The 18,739-nt window shown below is 35.4% G+C and overlaps 1 protein-coding gene across 1 annotated transcript; it reads left to right on the top strand.

Moving 5' to 3' along the window:
- The first annotated feature begins 8,226 nt into the window (after positions 1-8,226).
- On the top strand, positions 8,227-9,605 carry LOC125664875 (zinc transporter ZIP1-like). The gene has a single exon (XM_048897679.2). It carries the CDS (start codon positions 8,366-8,368, stop codon positions 9,317-9,319), a length of 954 nt encoding a protein of 317 aa, XP_048753636.2. The 5' UTR covers positions 8,227-8,365; the 3' UTR covers positions 9,320-9,605.
- Positions 9,606-18,739: the final 9,134 nt, after the last annotated feature.

The raw sequence follows: 18,739 nt of genomic DNA, 5'->3' as shown, positions 1-18,739 counted from the left end.
TAGCGCGTTACCTACACAATTAGCAGGGATATGATGCACCCTGCATGACGATAATCATTCATGCTACTTATCGCACAAGTCTTCAACCTCAGTTCTAGTCGCCCAACGACGGTAACAGTGGACCATTGGTGTACTGCTAATTGGGGAATGTCGCGCTGTAAGAAGATTATGTGTATTTTGTTCAGCCTTAGAAGGGTTAAATCCCGTTTTGTCGGCATCAGTGGAGATCGGTCTTTTGTGTGAGAGGTCGTAAAGCTGTCATGGCAGGTGTGGCAGTGAAACCCTCCCCCACACCCCATACCCACTTTGCTTCTGCGTCTATGTACAGACCTACTGCAATGGTCGATTTCAGAAGAAAAATATTACGACTAAGATAAAGAAAAATACAACTATATCCATCTAATAATGAGAATAATTTAACAAGGTCGATGTAAGCAAGTTTCATCACCCTTGTACATGAGATGCTCATTCAAGAACTCTGCAAGAGAAGAATTATAAAGAGTTCATATAGCATCTGAATTTCGATCTTAGTCGTGAGAATTTCTGCGAAACAGGCTTCTGGCCTAATTTGTAGTGAGAACTGCACGCGCACTTTATGACACAGCCTCCACTCCAGCTGTTGATAAACAAGTTGTATCCATGTCTTTTAAATGTTTGTCTCTGTGTTGCTTGAACTGATAGACAACAGCTCAACCAAGTTCATGAATGGTTGTGTATTACTATACAATAACTTCTTATTACTCCCTTTTTGTGATGGAAACAATTATGTAGTACTTACATTCATAAAACAATTAAAGGAAGTACCTCTAATTTCAAATATTGCGGAAGATGCAGCTTGACCTCACTTCAAATCATATATGTTTAGAAAGCAGATTCAACATTTTTATCTCATGTTGGTAATTTTTTTCCGGGACATTTTTATCTTGTAATATCAAAAACAGAAATAAACATATTTTCCAATTGATTGGAAGATTAGATATTTGTTAGTGAGTTGAAAAAAAAAAATGTTATTTCCTAGCATTTGTTTGTTTTAGCTTTCCTCTTCAAACACAAATCGATTTCTCATATATGTACTGAAACTCCTATACTTGATTATTGTCACTGTTTAGTTTAGTTTGCTAATATAATATATACAATAGACCTTTTCTTCGTTACTGTATTATGCATAATGGGAAAAGTCGTCCTGCTGCACCGATAATATACGTTGTGTCACCGAGTGACTACAGGCCGTATGTGAAGAACTTTATAGTTTTCGCTATCAGTACATGTAACCCTGTCAAAGCATACAGACAAGTTCTGGTTTACGTATTCAGAGTTTATGTATTCAGAGTTTCTCTCTTTAAATCAGATTTCAAAGTCGACAGGAATACATGCTATCAATAAATCTCTAAATTTCATGCGATCACAACAGAAATTACAAACACTTACATGATTCTGACGAAATTACAAACACTTACATGATTCTGACAAAGGACGTCGTTATGGTTAAGTGCTCGTAACTCGGTAGCTGCAGCAGTTACAATCTCCTAAGCCCATTTAATACAAATTGTTGAAAATTAAGATATAAAAACGACTTATGTTCAAAACTTAAAATGATTCGTCCAAACTTATATAATGTGTATTTTATAATATCAAAATAGCCATTTATACTTAGTGACAGAAAACAGTGAGTACTCAGTATAGGATTTACCCATTTTAAGTCAGAATTTCGGGGGAATCAGATCCTTTCAGATCGGAATATGGAGAATCGGAGAGTGTAACAATCTTTAAAATACTTGCTGATATACTGAAGTATGACAAAGGTGAGTTCCCATACAAATCCCATCTCCTCTTTCCGCATTCTTTCAGCATAGCGAATGGCATACATGTACTTTGCAAGTGACGGACCTCTTAGTAAATTTAGGGGCAAAATATCAACACAAACCTTATTTTGTCTACAACGAAAGATAACTGATGAAGAAAAGATTTTAAGGTTTACAAGATCTTTTAAAAATGTGTCAGACATAACGATAAAATATAAAGCGGGGATCTGGTTCTGTTTTCATTCGTGATTTTTGTAGTAAATTACTAATAACACCACTTTCAATAACCCTTTCGTTTCAAGATGAGTTTCAATTCTTGTTAATAATATGTCGATTTATTTCACAAAAATGTAAACTTATATGTATGATAGGAATCCGGTGGGGAAGTGTCTCACTACAGAGTAATACTCTCCATTATGATGTAAGCAGAACGCCATTGCATGACGCTGACTCGCTTTGAAACTCTCTTATTACTATCTATCCATAAAGAGTTTTTCTAACACTTTCACTCGACTTCGATAAATCAGTACGTCAACCTTTGTTTTAAGATATTCTCTAAAAAAAATTACGTTTTTCTGTGCTATCTCTGTTGTGATGTTGTTCATTCTGTTTGTTAACAGTGACAAACTCAGTGCGTTATACAATAGTGGCGTTGTTATTAAAACGTTATCTGACAATCTCTGGTTAAGTACTTTCCTGAATGTCTCCAAGCATCACTTGTCCATAACAGAGGACAACCTTTGTAATCGTGTCCTCGACCGCATATGACACACAGTGCTGAGGATCTCTCTCTCTCTCTCTCTCTCTCTCTCTCTCTCTGTACATTAATTTATTCACTGTGCTCTTAAAGTCAAATAGCTGTTAAAGTTTACCCTTTTATCTTTTGTAATTACATGTAACAACAATTTTTGTTTTAACTATGTGTTCCTCTGTGATATTGTCTTTTATTTATATTGTATATGTGCCTATTCCTAAATGAATAAACTAAACTCTCTCTCTCTAACTCTCTCTCTCTCTCTCTGTCTGTCTTTCAGTAGTGAGCAGGGTACACGAACGCCATCAGAAAACTTTATTCAAGAAACCCAGTAATGATCGAAGATTATATAAGATATGCCTGACTTGAATCAAGTAAAAGTATTCATAGTATTGTTAGTTGCTTGAATCATTCAAAACATGTGCACAGTTCCCTTTTAACAGACTAATTTAGCTTTAAACGATTGCCCAAGTGAAAACAGATTCAGTAGCGTGTAGGTTTCATTTAATTGTATTCTAAAACTTATCGCATTTGATTAAAATAGTGGTATTGTTATCTACACGAAACAATCGTTTTTGTCATATTTTGTAAGTTAATTAACACCGTAATCAGTTGGCAAACGGTTTTTCATTTGGGTGTTCTCTGCTCACGTGACATTTCAAAGTAGCCCGGATGACAGAATGGGAAACTTACAAACATGCCAAGGAATTCCAAATCATCCCAAATTTAAAATCTTTAATTAAATTGATAATACTTCCATTTCATCTTTCCAAAGATTAGATAATGCAACTTAGTGCGGATCTTTCGAGCACCTGTTGGGGTCGAACATGCGATCCGCGCGATAGTCGCTCAGATAGGGGAGGTGTTTATACTTTAATATCAATCGAGGCTGATTCTTATCTTGACTAGGTTCAGTTGATTTTATCTTTAAGAAAAGTCCAAGAGCGAATTCATTAAGGAATGAATTAGCAAGCTATCAGAACCTCGTCATGGAAGAATTTCACCGCACAAGACAAAAATTACGTATTTCTCTTACATAAGAAAAATATCAAATCATGATAGATACGGAAAAATACTCCAAATGATAACTTAATGAGTGATGATGTGCACTCTACCCTTCAATGCACCAAGTGAACAATATTCTCTTTTATTTCTCTTTTAAACCCAAAAGTCACTTGATGAAACGAAATTCAAAAGTAAAAAGTAATCACTTTGAATCTCTTTTATAAAGATAAGTTACAGAACGTTTTATCTAGAAGACGGCATTCTAAAAATTATTTAAGCCAAACCTCGCCGACATCATATATTAATTTATATACATGCTGCTCGAAGCATACCTCCCCATTTATATCTTGTCAATTCGGACGAACAGATAGTCCCACATACAACATTAAGTGTAAAAATTGTCGCTTTGTCGCCGATATTACAGATTATTCCATTGTTTTACATCCTCCGTAATACAAACAACCAAGACGTTTATTCGTTATATATAGGTTTCCATGTCATGTTAAAGGGTCCGTGATTGTTACATTGCAAGAGCACAGGATGTAAATTGATACGACGATGTATGCTATGAATATCCGTCGTACATTATTTACCCACGAATGATATATAATATATAATTCATATATAATTTTTAGAACGCGTATTTTATCTGTAAGAACATTGACATTTTTAAAAGGGGGGGTTGTCGTGTTTGTTATCGTGCAGTCCATATTATGACACAATACTAACATTTTACTGCCGTATCTATGATCAGTCGTTTTTAAATTAGTATATCAAAGTATATATTAAATTTTTTAAAAAATTCTTACACACACACACACACAGAATATATCAAAAATAAAAATGATGTAAAAAAAAATTTATGGAAATTAAATATTATTTTTTAAAAATTAGATAATAAAGAAAATTAGAAAAATAAAAATACTAAAATGGCACTTTGTAAATATAATGGCCAATGTGACACTATCATCGTCACCGTCCATCGTTATCCTATCATAACACGATAAATTGAGGTGATATCGTGAGTAACGTCACGATTATCTTCATAGACACGATCATCGCAAATGGTGATAGAAATAGCGGTGTGAAGTCCTGCAATAAAGTCTGGGTAAAGGATGGTGTATAGAATTACAGGAGGAGAAGGGCATGCACATATTTACCACAATATGAAGAAATAGTCACAACCCCCCTTTTTTTATATGACTATGTATGACCGTTTAAAAGTTTCTGGCATTTGAATTGACTTCACCCATGAAGTTTGTTACATTTACATGGCGGCATATTTCTGCCATCACTCGTCAAATGTCAGATGATTATGTCGACTTGTAAGTTAAATCATATCGACTTGTCAGGTGATTTTGTCCACTTGTCAAATAACAGCAAGTTAACCAAGAGGCACATGGGCCACATTGCTCACCTGAGTCACCTTGGTCCATATTTAAAGATGTTTCACATTTGCATGTAAAACTTTGATCCCCTATTGTGGCCCCAACCTACCCCCGGGGGCCATGATTTTTACAAACCTGAATCTGTGTTATGTCAGGAAGCTGCCATGTAGATTTGAACTCTTGTCTGGACCAGTGATTCTTGAGAAGAAGATTTTTAAAGATTTTTCCCTATATATTCACATGTAAAACTTTGATTGCCTATCGTGGTCCCATCCTACTACAGATTATCATTTTGTCGACTAGTCAGATGATACTGTCGACTTGTCAGACCGTGATGTAGACTTGTCAGAGTAGATGTCAGCAAATGTCATTAGCATATCGGAGTTTAAATGAAAGGAAATGCGAATACCCTTGGTATATTAATGAGTAAATATATGAACGAAGATCTTCTCTGATAAGTCGACATAATTAACTGACAAGTCAACATAATCATCTGACAATGCAACATAATCATCTGACAATTCAACATAGTCATCTGACAAGTCAACATAATCATCTGACAATTCAACATAATCATCTGACAAGTCAACATAATCGTCTGACAAGTCAACATAATCATCTGAAAACTCAACATAATTATCTGACAAGTCGAAATGATTATCTCAAAAAGTGATAGCAGAAATATACCACAATACATTTGCTACAAAGAAAGTTTTAATATTCATCAAAGACTATATACTCAAACACATATGTGGATGAAATAAATACTATTTCACCTAACGAATTGCGACTACGGCAATGGGATGAATAATATTACTTACTTATCCTCTTCATCCCGGATGGGACATAAGGCTTCAACAAGTAGCCGCCATCTACCTCTGTCTTTTGTCACAAACTGCGCTTATCACCATGAGTATCCCATCTCCTCTAACTCGGGTGTTACAGTTCCTCGCCAGGTGGTGCGTGGTCTGCCTCTCTTTCTCTTTCCAGGTGGTGTCCAACAGAGGGTCATCTTGTGTGTTCTGATCTGGGGCATTCCCATTATACATGTCCAAGCCATCTCATTCTTCTTTGCTTAATTTCTAAGCAATGCTCTTACTTTTGCATTTCTGGTGCAGATCCTTGTTACTGATCTTATTTGGCCAGAAGATACAGTTTATTTGCCTAAGGCAGTTGTTGTGAAATGCTTCTACTTTCCTCATATCTCTGTCAATAACACGCCAGCATTCGGACCTAGACAAGAGGACTGATTTGACATTACTGTTGTAAGGTTGGAGTTTGGTCCTCAGGCTGTAGTTGTTTGACTTCCAGATGGGACGGAGTTGATTAAATGCTGAGCGTGCTTTACTGAGCCTTGCCGTACTTCTCAGGTAGGTAAAATCATCTACTTCCTCTAGAGGCTCTACATTTAAGATGACGGGTTCTGCTGGTGCATTGAGTGTCATCATCTTGGTCTTCTTGTTACTGATGTTAAGCCCAGTTTTTTTTCTTTTTATAATATTTGAATAATATCAAATGGACTTTTTAAAAGTTGATTAGAAAAAATCATTTAAAAAACAACTGGTTTTACCTCCTTTTTACCTGAAAGTCTATTTGTCTTAATTTGTTGACATGTTTGCATCCAGCCTGAAGTGTGTGTCTATGGATCAAAGAGAAATAACTCTGTAATATAATATTGATAAAATGAGAAGTTTTGTTTTATAAATGTTGTATTCAGTAAACTGAATATTGGTTTGCGTTTATTCGTAAAACGCGATTAGTTAAGAGTTGGGGTTATTTGAAGGACAAATGTTCCAAAGTGTTATATGATATTGTAAACAGTAATGATCTCATACCCAAATCAATTCAAAAATGAAACACTGAATTATCTATACATTTAGAAAGCAATATTTCTGTCAAAGAGTTGTTAAAGTTTGTTTTAAAACAAGCATTGATACAAAAGTTCAGTGGTTGCAGTACCGAATTCTTTACAAGCTTCTTCCTACGAAATATTACCTCAAGAACATCAGTATAATTTCAGATGACTGTTGTTCATTTTGTAAAGAAAATGTAGAAACAATACAACGTATGTTTATATCTTGTTCTGATACTCTATCACTTTGGAATAATCTTAGAATGCATATTTTCAGAAAAACATAAAGAACTGGTTTTAATTTTACTAATGTTATTTCTGGTGAAGCGTCTCTCAGTTTGTGTAATGAACAGTCTAATTAAAATCAGACTTCTTAGATCCGCCCCGTATACTCTGCGTAATATAGCGATTGTGAGCGTATCCTAGGATCTGATTTTAATTAGATTGGTGTAATGAAGTTGTTAATTTCATAATCCTGTATACACCAAACAATATATTTTCAATTGTTCAAAACAAAACAAAACTCCTCATATTACTGGGCTGATACATTATCTTTTTTTCAAATATAAAGTTGAAAACTTTGTAGCAATTATAAATCATGTGAAGTTTTGAAATTTGACAGACTTTTGGAAAACTGGAAAACTATTTTTGATCTGTAACCTAAAATAAAAAGTACTCAACCAATTATACTGTATGATAGTAGTGTGAAAAGGTGCGAGATGGTGTGAGAAATGTATAAAATGATTAATATGTATACGTATCTTCAGTACTTTTACTGATGATTATGTGAATATGAAAAAAGAATAAATAAGAAAAAAAAAAAGAGTTGGGGTTATTGAACGCTACTTTACAAACAGATGAAAAGCGATCAGGAGAGGGACCAATTTCATATAAATATTTCATACAACATTCAATAGGTCTTAGGTCTTGAAAATTATATACTTTATAAATCTACCAAAATATCATAATATCAAAATGGGTCATGTTAATAGATCCCAATTTATTTGACAAGGGTTGTATTTACTAGTAATGTCAGGAGTTATGGTGCATGCAGCCTAATTCAAATTAATTGAATAAGATTTAAATTTCAAATTAAAAGTAGGGGTTAAAATATACTGTACCTTAGTACCCTCTGTGTTCGGGACATTTTAAATACTATGTTTCACTTTACTTCATATAATGCGTACTTGTTGTACAGTGCATTTTCATTCAGTATTGTTATGAGCCAATTTCAGACCAGTGTCAATATAGAAATCCTTAAAATATGTGTATGTAGGTACAATGATTAATTGTTAAAATTGTATATGATCCCCGAGGGCCCTTGATTGGTGAATAATAAATAATTCAATATACATTTGACCAGGAAGATAAGCAAGGGTGATAGTGTCCTATATAACGTGCACATTTCCTTCTTGTTCCATATAAATTGACAGCAAACTGAACTCGGGCGCACTCGAGCAAAAAACGGAGTTATTTTAGTACAGAAGGACACCAGTCATGTGATGTACAGAACAGAATAAGCAAAACGTAAACCTGAGCAAAACGTCCACCTGAACAGTAAACAATGGATCCTTTGGTGGGAAATAAAATCGTTGCATTTTTCATCATATTCTTGGTCACCCTTTTCTTCGGTCTATTACCTTGCTGTGTTGTGAGGTGTCTGCAGGCCTCGCTAATCAGAGGGAGAATTCATAGTGTCATCAGTCACCTGAACTGTTTCGCTGGTGGCGTGTTCTTGGGAACCGCGATGCTGCATCTGTTGGCGGAATCTGAGGAGGGCGTGAGGGAAGCCTTGGATGCCAGGAATTCCACTATCCACTACCCCATCACGGAAGTGACCGTAAGTGGGGGATTCTTTATCATACTTATTCTGGAGGTTGTGCTCCTAAGAATTATGCACGGTGTTGGGCATGGACCCGGTGAGAAAAACGATAGCTCTCAGAAAATCGGACATGGTTACAAGCGCCTGGAAGACGGCAAAAACATGGTTGCTGATGTAAAGGAAGTGGAAGATCATCTTTCTGCTTCTGGTGTGCATGATGACGTCAGAGAGGTCATTAAGGAGACGCGCTCACCCCTGCGTGCGTCCCTTTTCGTGCTAGCATTGTCTTTACACATGATATTTGAGGCCTTGGCCGTTGGACTACAAAATACGGAATTACAAGTTTGGGCGCTGTTGCTGGCTATTTCACTACACAAGTGCATCGTGTCTTTCAGTGTGGGGTTGGAGATGCAACAAATTTTGGAAACCAGGTGTAAAATGGCTGCCTTTCTTCTCGTGTTCTCATTATTGTCGTCCGTTGGCGTCCTCCTTGGTATGTTAATCACGGAGAATGGGACTAGTTCGTCGCTGACTATTGGGCTGCTACAGAGTGTGGCCACAGGGACGTTTTTCTACGTGACCTTCTTCGAGATCTTGCAGAGAGAATTTTCCCATTGTCACAGTATAACGAAGCTGTTTCTTTGTTTAATAGGATATGCTGTTATTGCAGGACTGAAAACTCTAGAAAAGGACTGATTCTGAGCATCGTGAAGTTGTATGTCCGGGATGACCACACTAGTAAATGTGTTGACCATCCTGTTCGTGGTACCGTGTCTCTAACAGAATTATAGACTGCCATCTGTTTTGGACTTTCAAATTGTTTCTGCTTTTTAATAAGTAATTTAAATGGTAGTTTTATTGCACGCACGCACACACACACTACCGCATGTACGGACACACAAACACAAACTTTACTGATGGGATGACTTGAAAATGTTATAGCTCGTAAGAAATCTTTTATAATAAATCACTCTATTCTCAATCTGTGTTCCGCTATATAACACGTATTATTTGGTTTACTATATTCGTATTGGTTTATTTTCGTTATGTTCGCAAACGAAAATATCGGAAATGTCAGCAGCGCACGTTGATATTGTGTACAGTGACATTTTACTAGTTTATATTTACATTCATATGTACATATTATAATACACACATGTACTGATTTTTAAACTCTAGTTACCAAATGCTGTAACATTAAATTATAAACTCTATTTCACTAATTTTTCATATCTAAGGTATACTCTATGATAGTGATAAACGACCGGAAATTTTTAGTAGTCAATCGATTAGAATTTACATCTGTTAGTGTTTACTTTATAAAAACTGTAAATAGATTACAACTATGTTTTATGTCAAGTAACTACTGCAGGATTTAAGTGACTCTTCATATTAAGATTCAAACTTTAAGACCCAATAGGGAGTAAAGATCTTCATGTAAAATGCAATACAAAGAGGAAAAAAATTAACAAGGAAATTATCCTTTCATTAACCATGGTCTTTTACATCCCTTCATGAAAACCTTCATGCAATCTCTATGCAAAATTGCATTTCTGAAAGGTTGATTAAAGAACAAGAAATGTAACTTTCATATATACATTTGTGTAGATTTTTTAAACTTTTCTTTTCGTTACTATGAGCTTTGAATTTACATATAAACTTGAAAACCAATACCGGGTAGGTACCAAGATCTGATGGCAGAACATCATTTCTGAAAGTCTGATGAGACTTAAATGAAAGATAAAGGCTGAAATCTTGTATATTTCTCTTTCGCTGAATCCCCCTGCCTTCCTGCAAATTACTATAAATCTTGCATACTCGTACTTATCTGTCAATGGTTGAATAACTGGGAGAGGACGCTTAAAGTTTCGAGAATTCATGTCCAATCCCATTTGGCCATTGTAAATGTTATATTGATACAATTAAATATGTTCAAATAAACAATAAATCCTTTGCTTGTTATAAATAATACGTAGGTGGTTTTAAAAAGAATCCTTATCGATTGCATTGTACCAGTTGATTAGAGATCGAGCATCGTATCATCACTACTTTATAATGCGATAATAAAAAGAGTTTGTAGAAATAGGGACGACACTACCACAATAGTAAAATCATACGATAAGATTTGCCCGCCCTAATCTAGACTTGTGGTAAATTTTACTCGGGGGTGGGGTATTTAGGCGTACGCTCGTGCTCCCAAGTGCCCACATCCATCTGCAATAATGAAATGAAATTGAAATACAGTATAGCAATTAAAGTTTAAAGAAAAATAATAAACAAAGCTGAATTTTCCTTTGACGTGGATAAATTCGATACAGATTATTTTCGAGGATAGAACGGCGTTAGTTCAATCTCTTTATTGTTAGTGTATTTAAAAGAAAATTAATTTTAAAAAATACAGGCATTTTCTTCGAGCTGCCCAGTTTTACTACATTTTAACGGCATGAAAATGCATGCAAATCATCTGAGCAAAATATGAATTTTATGTCAAGAATCCACCAGCTTCCAGATCCCCACCAGGGCTTTACCAAGGGCCCATTAGGGGCACCCAGACCCCTACCTATTTAGGAAATGTACTTCATCCCTACCCTACCTTAACAGCACAAACTTAATAAGGAACATATTGTTGGATATCATAGAGTGGTTTTCACTTGCTAATCAATATCAAATTTAGAACAATTCAAAGAACTCATTTTCCTCAAGGAAGAAGGAAATTAGTTGTTATATCATGAAAATAGTTAATTTCCGTATTTCAATTTCCTAGCATGAGCAACGACTACATCACAATCTCAATAGCATCCACCAAAAACGTTCAGGTTTTGGAAAGATTGATTAAATAATGTTTAACGTCCCTCTCGAGAATTTTTTCACTCACATGGAGACGTCACCATTGCCGATGAAGGGCTGTAAAATTTAGGCCTATGCTTGGTCAACGCTTACGGCCTTTAAGCAGGGAGGGAGCCTTACGTGCCACATCTGCTGTGACACGGGATCTTAGTTTTTGTGGTCTCATCCGATTGACCACCCCCATTTAATTGCCTCTTACGACATGCAAGGGGTATTGGGGACCTATTCTAACCCGTATTTCCAAGGGATACGTTTCAGAAGAATGAACACAAGGTTTAACAAACTAGCTGTTACACATACGAACAAACGGATAAGTATACACGTATCTATATCCTAGAATCTAAATCAAAGTTTTTTCACACTTCCTAAAATGTTACTTTGTATACAGTACCTGTTTCTTTTTACAATGTACTTTGCAAGGTTACAAGTGGAGGGGGAAGATGTACAAGATAAAAGCTACCTTTGTTATACATCCAGAATCAGCACATTGAATGCAAATATATAGTCCTATCGGGTTTCAAGGTCACTGAAAAGGAAATTTCGATTCTTAGTATGTTGCATTTGATTTCATAGGCACTAAAGAAGATACCATCTTTCATCAAAGAGCTTGGTACCTCTTCAGCTGCATGATGTATAAAACGACATTGGAATAGATATTCTAACATTCCTTAGTGTCTGGTTTCAATAGAACAAACAGGAATATGATGTCTTACGACGTGCCATGTTGCGAGGAATACCCCCGCTTTGTGAAGCTCGTGTTTGCTTGTGAATATCATTTACATTATTATCTGGTTCTTGCAACAGGCAGATATAATAATTCACTACCTTGCCACTCTTTCAATCAGTTGTATGACATCGGTTACACGGCTTAAGGTGGATCGATCCTAATGTGATGTCATGTTTTTGCGCATGATAGAAATATATCTTTCAGAGAAAATTTATTCACTGCATAAAAAAGGTAAACTATTGATACTGAAAAGGTTTCTATTTTCCCCAGATATGCATAGCTCTTATCCTTAGACGAATTTGGCTCCACTTATTTGGCACTCTGATTTTCCCTAAAATAGCTCTTAGGGCCTACAAGTTTACTGTTATTTCGGATTTCAAAAATTTTGGTTGAGCATCACTGAAGAGACATTATTTGTCGAAATGCGCATCTGGTGCATCAAAATTGGTACCGTATAAGTTTTACATAATCAATCATTTATAATAAAAAAAAAAATGTCAAGGGCTAACATGCATTAATTTCCTCTACTGCATGTATATTATACAATGATTTCCCTAATACCCACAATTAATTTATACATATTTTCAATTTTTTTTTAAGTTTAAAGTTTTTTTTTAAACTGCGGACATTTAAAATTTGTCATTTCAACAAGTTTTTATCTATTTTTATTATTCTGTTTAACGAAAATGTGTACTTTTCTGATGTTGACATATACTTATGGTTTTGAATGTCTAGCATCTTTAAAAAGGTGGCAACATACACATTTTCTTTGGTTATTAATTAAATTAAGCTATATTGAGTGGAAATTAATACAGTTTTTCCACCTTTAATCATTAATATTGATAAATCACATGAGAATGGAGCTACCCACCTTAATGTCAAGCTAGGTCACTGGAGAGGAAATATCTTACAAGTATGAAAGGTAAAGATAACGAACAGTGATCAATCTCATAACTCCTATTTATAAGCAATACAAAATAGCGAGTTGGGCAAATACGGAACCCTGGATATACCAGAGGTTGGAGCAGGTGCCTAGGAGGAGTAAGCATCCCCTGTCGACAGGTCACAGCCGGCCGCCGTGAGCCCTATCTCTCGATCAGGTAAACGGAGTTATTCGTAGTCAAAACCAGTGTGCCAAGAATGGTCTAACAATCGGTATGAAACAGGACAAACAGCATTTGTGACTCAATGACAGTCTTCACGAAAACATTTAAAACTTGCTGGCCAGTCGGACCAGTGAACTGTCTGAATTTACTGTCCCACAGTGAAATTCACTGGCCCCCTAAATTTTCATATGTTTATCACATACATTATGGAATGCATTGTAAAATTGTACAATTAGTTTACTGAAACTATGGTTATTAGTTACTCATATTTATATCCACCCTAAGACATCCTTTCTGTAGATTCCAGAAAAACAACGTACATGATATTTTCTCTCTCTTCACCTGCAAACAACAAGACTACAACTTCATATATTTTTCACAAACATGAAAACAGCCCGAGTGCACCTTAGGAAGTAGCCTTCTCTACCAACATCAAAGTAGCCTACTCTACTAACATCAAATGTAAATGATTAATTCTATAAACTATAGAAATTGCATAAAATCAGAGATAACTGCACTTGATGAAGTTCATTTTAATTGGACAATGTAATAAAGCAGCAATTACCGGTGTACTGTGCGATACAGAACGTGCATGGCCATTTTTGTTGTTTCAACAAGTTGTTCATTTAATATTCACATGATCAACATACAAGTTATCTTGACAATGTCAAGTATAGTTATCGTTCTTTACGAAATAAACATTAAACCACGATGTCCAAACACTTTCTTTATGTGCTATTTTTTAATTTATTTTTATTTTGATAGTAAATTTAAGCAAATAAGACGTTTAGAATATCTAAATCCAACATTATATTTAATGTGACTTACAAAAAGTCTACAAGTCCATCGGACTTCCTGATCTTTAATTTTTACTGACCCGATCGTAAAATTCACTGGCCTCGGTCTTCGGACCACTGAGTTTTCGTGAAGACTGCAATGATATGTTGTATTGGCAAACTAAATTGTTACAACGACCATAGAATTTGCGAATTACAGTTTTCATCCAATCTTATAATTATACCTGCAGGAATTACAGATGAAGGATCACGGAAAGGAGAATTCCCAAAATAATATGTGTACAAAATCCAATCCTTTGATCCGGTCCCCCGGTGGTCCGATTGCAGAATTACCTATATTCTAATGTAATTGCTATTTACATTAACTTTCAATTAATTTCAAATTTTATGATTAAATCAGCCTGGTATCATATTTGAAGTTTAGTTACTTACTGTCAGTCATTTACTTTTGATATCTATTCAAGTTTAGATTAAGTTGATACATTCCACATGTTTTTCATATTAATCTCTGTTGTCAAGCTACCTGGCGCTTGATTGGATAAGTCAGGATAGTTTCTTTGGTTTCGGTTGGCTTAAAGACCCATCTCATGACCATACGGTCAGTGAAAATGTAGGCGGAGCCTAATCTGAACAGATGTTATTTACCTGGAGTGGCCAGGGTCTACCAAGGTGTTAATTGCTATATCCCATGGCACTCAAAGAAATACAGAGGCAGAACATGGTAGAAATCTACCGGTCCATGCTTTTTTTAAAAATATATATATAGTTTTGATATACACAGGACCTGTCTCAGGGACCTCTGCCAGGGCCGTAAGTAGGGTTCTAAATCAGGGGAGGCAGGGGATTGGGGGCCGCCGATTGACTTTACGACTGAAAATGACACTTTTTAAATCCCAATTTATCATGTTTGTGTTTCATTTGTACTATGTAAAGAATCGTAATATGGTGTCAAAGACAAAGGTGCTTGTCTTCATTTTAAACATATATCCTATAATATAACATTTATATAATTTTATTTTCTTTTTTGCCAAAAAATCAGACGAGGCAGTTGCCTCGTCTGCCTCATCGGCAGTTACGGCCCTGTCTGCAGAGTTTCTGTAGTCATAGTGTTTGAATAATGGTTGTATTCCTAAGGGTAGCTGACACACATTCTACACCCACCCCTCTTTCTCGGTCATTGACTCAATGAATAATTTCTGTTATGAATATAGAGGTATCATAAATTGATGACATAAATTATTTCAATAGGTTACAAGTTTTAGAAATTATTGTGCAAATCATTGTTTGATTTCTCATTGTGTAATCTATGATACATGTACAGGTATATATAGAGGGGGGTGGGGGTGTTGGGTGTTACAATTATATTGAAATTGCATTGTTCAGGGGCCTTTTTAAAAACAATTGAATTACAAGAAAATAGCAGTCATTGCTATCAAAACTCAGGTATACTGGGCTTCCTCAAGATCTAAAGAATGCCTGTAGATACTGGCTGTTATTGTGTTATCAAAACACCTCTCTGGGGTAGCCCCAGACCACAGTGTCTGCAGATATCACTCCACCTGAGATCTATTGTTAAATGTTTGATTGGCAGGCAGCTTACAATTTGGGGGTGTCAACTTAAAATTGGGTCTTTAAAGACCCAACTTTAAGTTAACGCCCCCAAATTTTACCTGTGTCGCGATCAATGATAAGTCGCTGGTCAATCAAACTTTTAACAATAGAGCTGAGGTTGATTGACGTTTGCAGAGACCGTGGTCTACAGCTACCTGAGAAAGATGTTTTGATAACAATCACGGCTAATGATGACCGGCAGTCTTCAGATCTCGAGGAATGCCCCAGTATACCCGAGTTTTGATAGCATTGACTCGCACCTAGAATATTTTAATTTCTAACGTCTCCTATACAATGCAATTTATCATCGTATTTTCTCTCTCCATCTTTATACATGTATTATAGATTAAACAATCAGAAATCAAACAATAATAATATAAAAAAAAAAAACACCAAACAAACATAAGTTATTGGAATATTTTCTATTAATGATTTATTGTGGCTTTATATTTATAAAAACATGAACAATTCTTTATTGGCGCAGCACATCAACATGTATAATGGTTATATTGCCCATGCCTAAAACTGTTACAGTAGTTTTTAAAATGTTTCTGTTTGAGATACCACATGGATTATAAATTACACAATCAGAAATCAAACAACAGTAAAAAAGCATAAATAAGTTATTGAGATATTTCTATTTATAATTTATCACGGCTTTATATTGAGAGAGAGAGAGAGAGAGAGAGAGAGAGAGAGAGAGAGAGAGAGAGAGAGATAGAGAGAGAGTTACTGAGGTATTTCTATTTATAATTTATCACGGCTTTATATTTATAGAGAGAGAGAGAGTTATTGAAATATTTCTATTTATAATTTATCAGGTTTTATATTTATAAAGATAAATAGAGAGAGAGAGAGAGAGTTATTGAGCTATTTATAATTTATCACGGTTTTATGTTTATAAAGAGAGAGAGAGAGAGAGAAATGTGTAAAACTGTAGCAATAATATAGATGAAATAATATGGCATGGCAATAGTGTTGCATACGTATGACAATAATTACTCATTTAGTCAATGATTGAGAGTAAGGGAGAGAGAGAGAAAGGGGGGGGGGTAGACTAGCTATGTGTCAGCTTCTGTTTGGGATACCATCGTTACACAAACACTACGTCCACAGAAACCCTAAAGAGAGAGAGAGGAGGGGGTGTAGACTTCGTGTCAGCTTCTGTTTGGGATGCCATCGTTACACAAACACTACGTCCACAGAAACCCTAGAGAGAGAGAGAGGGGAAGGGGGGGGGGAGACTTCGTGTCAGCTTCTGTTTGGGATACCACCATTACGCAAACACTACAGCTACAGAAACCCTACAGACGGCCCATATCGAGGGGTATCTTGACCATTCTTCATTTGGTTGTACATGTACACAGATCTACTTGGATTTATTCATTCTCTCGAAACATGGATATTTTACCTACTACACCCACGACACCGCGAACTCCCAGGACACCAGGAAGTGCCTGGAAACGTCGGGTAATATTATATTTCGGAAATTATTTATATACGATATATAACAATTTAATTCGAAGTTTTAAAAAGCAAAGGTTTAGAAATGGGCTAAACCTGTCATTTGCAATACATAAATATGACCAAGTTTGAAGGTTTACGGGAAATAGAAATGCGGTATGCATGTAGGTAGAAATTTTAATTATTTTTTATTTTTGCACAAATCAAGACACTAAGCATAATTTGTAATAACCTGAGAAATTTCTTGTGTATATCATAAAAATATACACAACAAACGATCTCTTAGCCAGATAAATTCCAGGTAAATAACATTGACCATGGATAAGCTCCGCTCACATTCAGTGATCCGTGGAGCAACCGCACGGTGTGTGTTTTTTTTTGTCTTTAAAGACCCATCTCATGACTGTAGTGTAGTGAATAGAATTCAAGGTTTATGTTTAAGACTGTGTTTGATCAGTTCACTTGGTTAGGAGCTGACCTCATGGTTAGATTTCGTTTCTCTTATTCTGGTTTTTGTAAGAATAGGTGTTAGGAACTGCTAAAAACCTCAAGGTTTTACTGCAGACTTTAGGTGTTATTTTGTTAGAATAATACTCAGAGTTAGTATGTAGTATGCAAGTTTATTATAGGTTTTTCCTTTCCAAGTCCTGTTTCAAGGTGTAGTGGATAGCAGTAGGAGATTTTTATACTTTAGCAGGTTGGGAACACTTCCCCTATAGCGAGATATTCTCGCTAAAACGCGATTATCCCTCTTTAGCGAGAAACAAACATTACCATAAACAGGTGTTTTGACGTCTTTATTGAAAATAATGGCAAATCCCGTGCAACGCTGAATAAGTGCGACAAACACTCAACATGTATGAAATTGACAACATAGTCAAAAAAATTTCATATCAAAGTTGCTGAGTAAGAGAGAAGCAGTCTGAAATCCAATACACATCGTGAGTGTTTTTGTTTTGATTAATATATTTGCAGAAGCATCACACATTTTAGCACTTTTTCTTCTTTTTACGTGAAACACGAAGAGATGTATTCCACGGGTGTTTTTCTCGGTTGTACGGGATATATTTAGGGATAATCGCGTTTTAGCGAGAATATCTCGCTATAGGGGAAGTGTTCCCAACCTGTTTAGTACTGACATTCATATTCTACGCAGTACTTAGATCAAGATGTAGCTCATTCTTTTTCTATTTTTTGGAAATATTTAAGATTATTGAAATCAGTAGGGACATATTCAGATATTTTCATTCCGTCACATTTTCTTACCTCTCTTACAAACATTTCATTTTTGTTGATTCATTTCAACTTTGATTCTATTTCACACTTTTTACACATTTTACACTTTTCACACATTTTATTTTTCATCTATCTTTTGGATAATCACTCTTTTATGATTTATGTATATGAACCTTGTATTCTTTGTATGCCCTCTGGGCCCAAAATTGGAAATAAATTACTTACTTACTTACTTACTCACTTTGTTACTTCATTATTCAATTTGTTATTTGATATCATTTACAAGATCAATCAATCCTAAATCATTAATAAATTGTAAACTCTTTAC

Source organism: Ostrea edulis, chromosome 1, assembly GCF_947568905.1.
Source record: "Ostrea edulis chromosome 1, xbOstEdul1.1, whole genome shotgun sequence".
NCBI lineage: Eukaryota > Metazoa > Mollusca > Bivalvia > Ostreida > Ostreidae > Ostrea > Ostrea edulis.
Note: the sequence above shows the minus strand (reverse complement) of the source record. Positions and strands in the feature narration are given on the sequence as shown.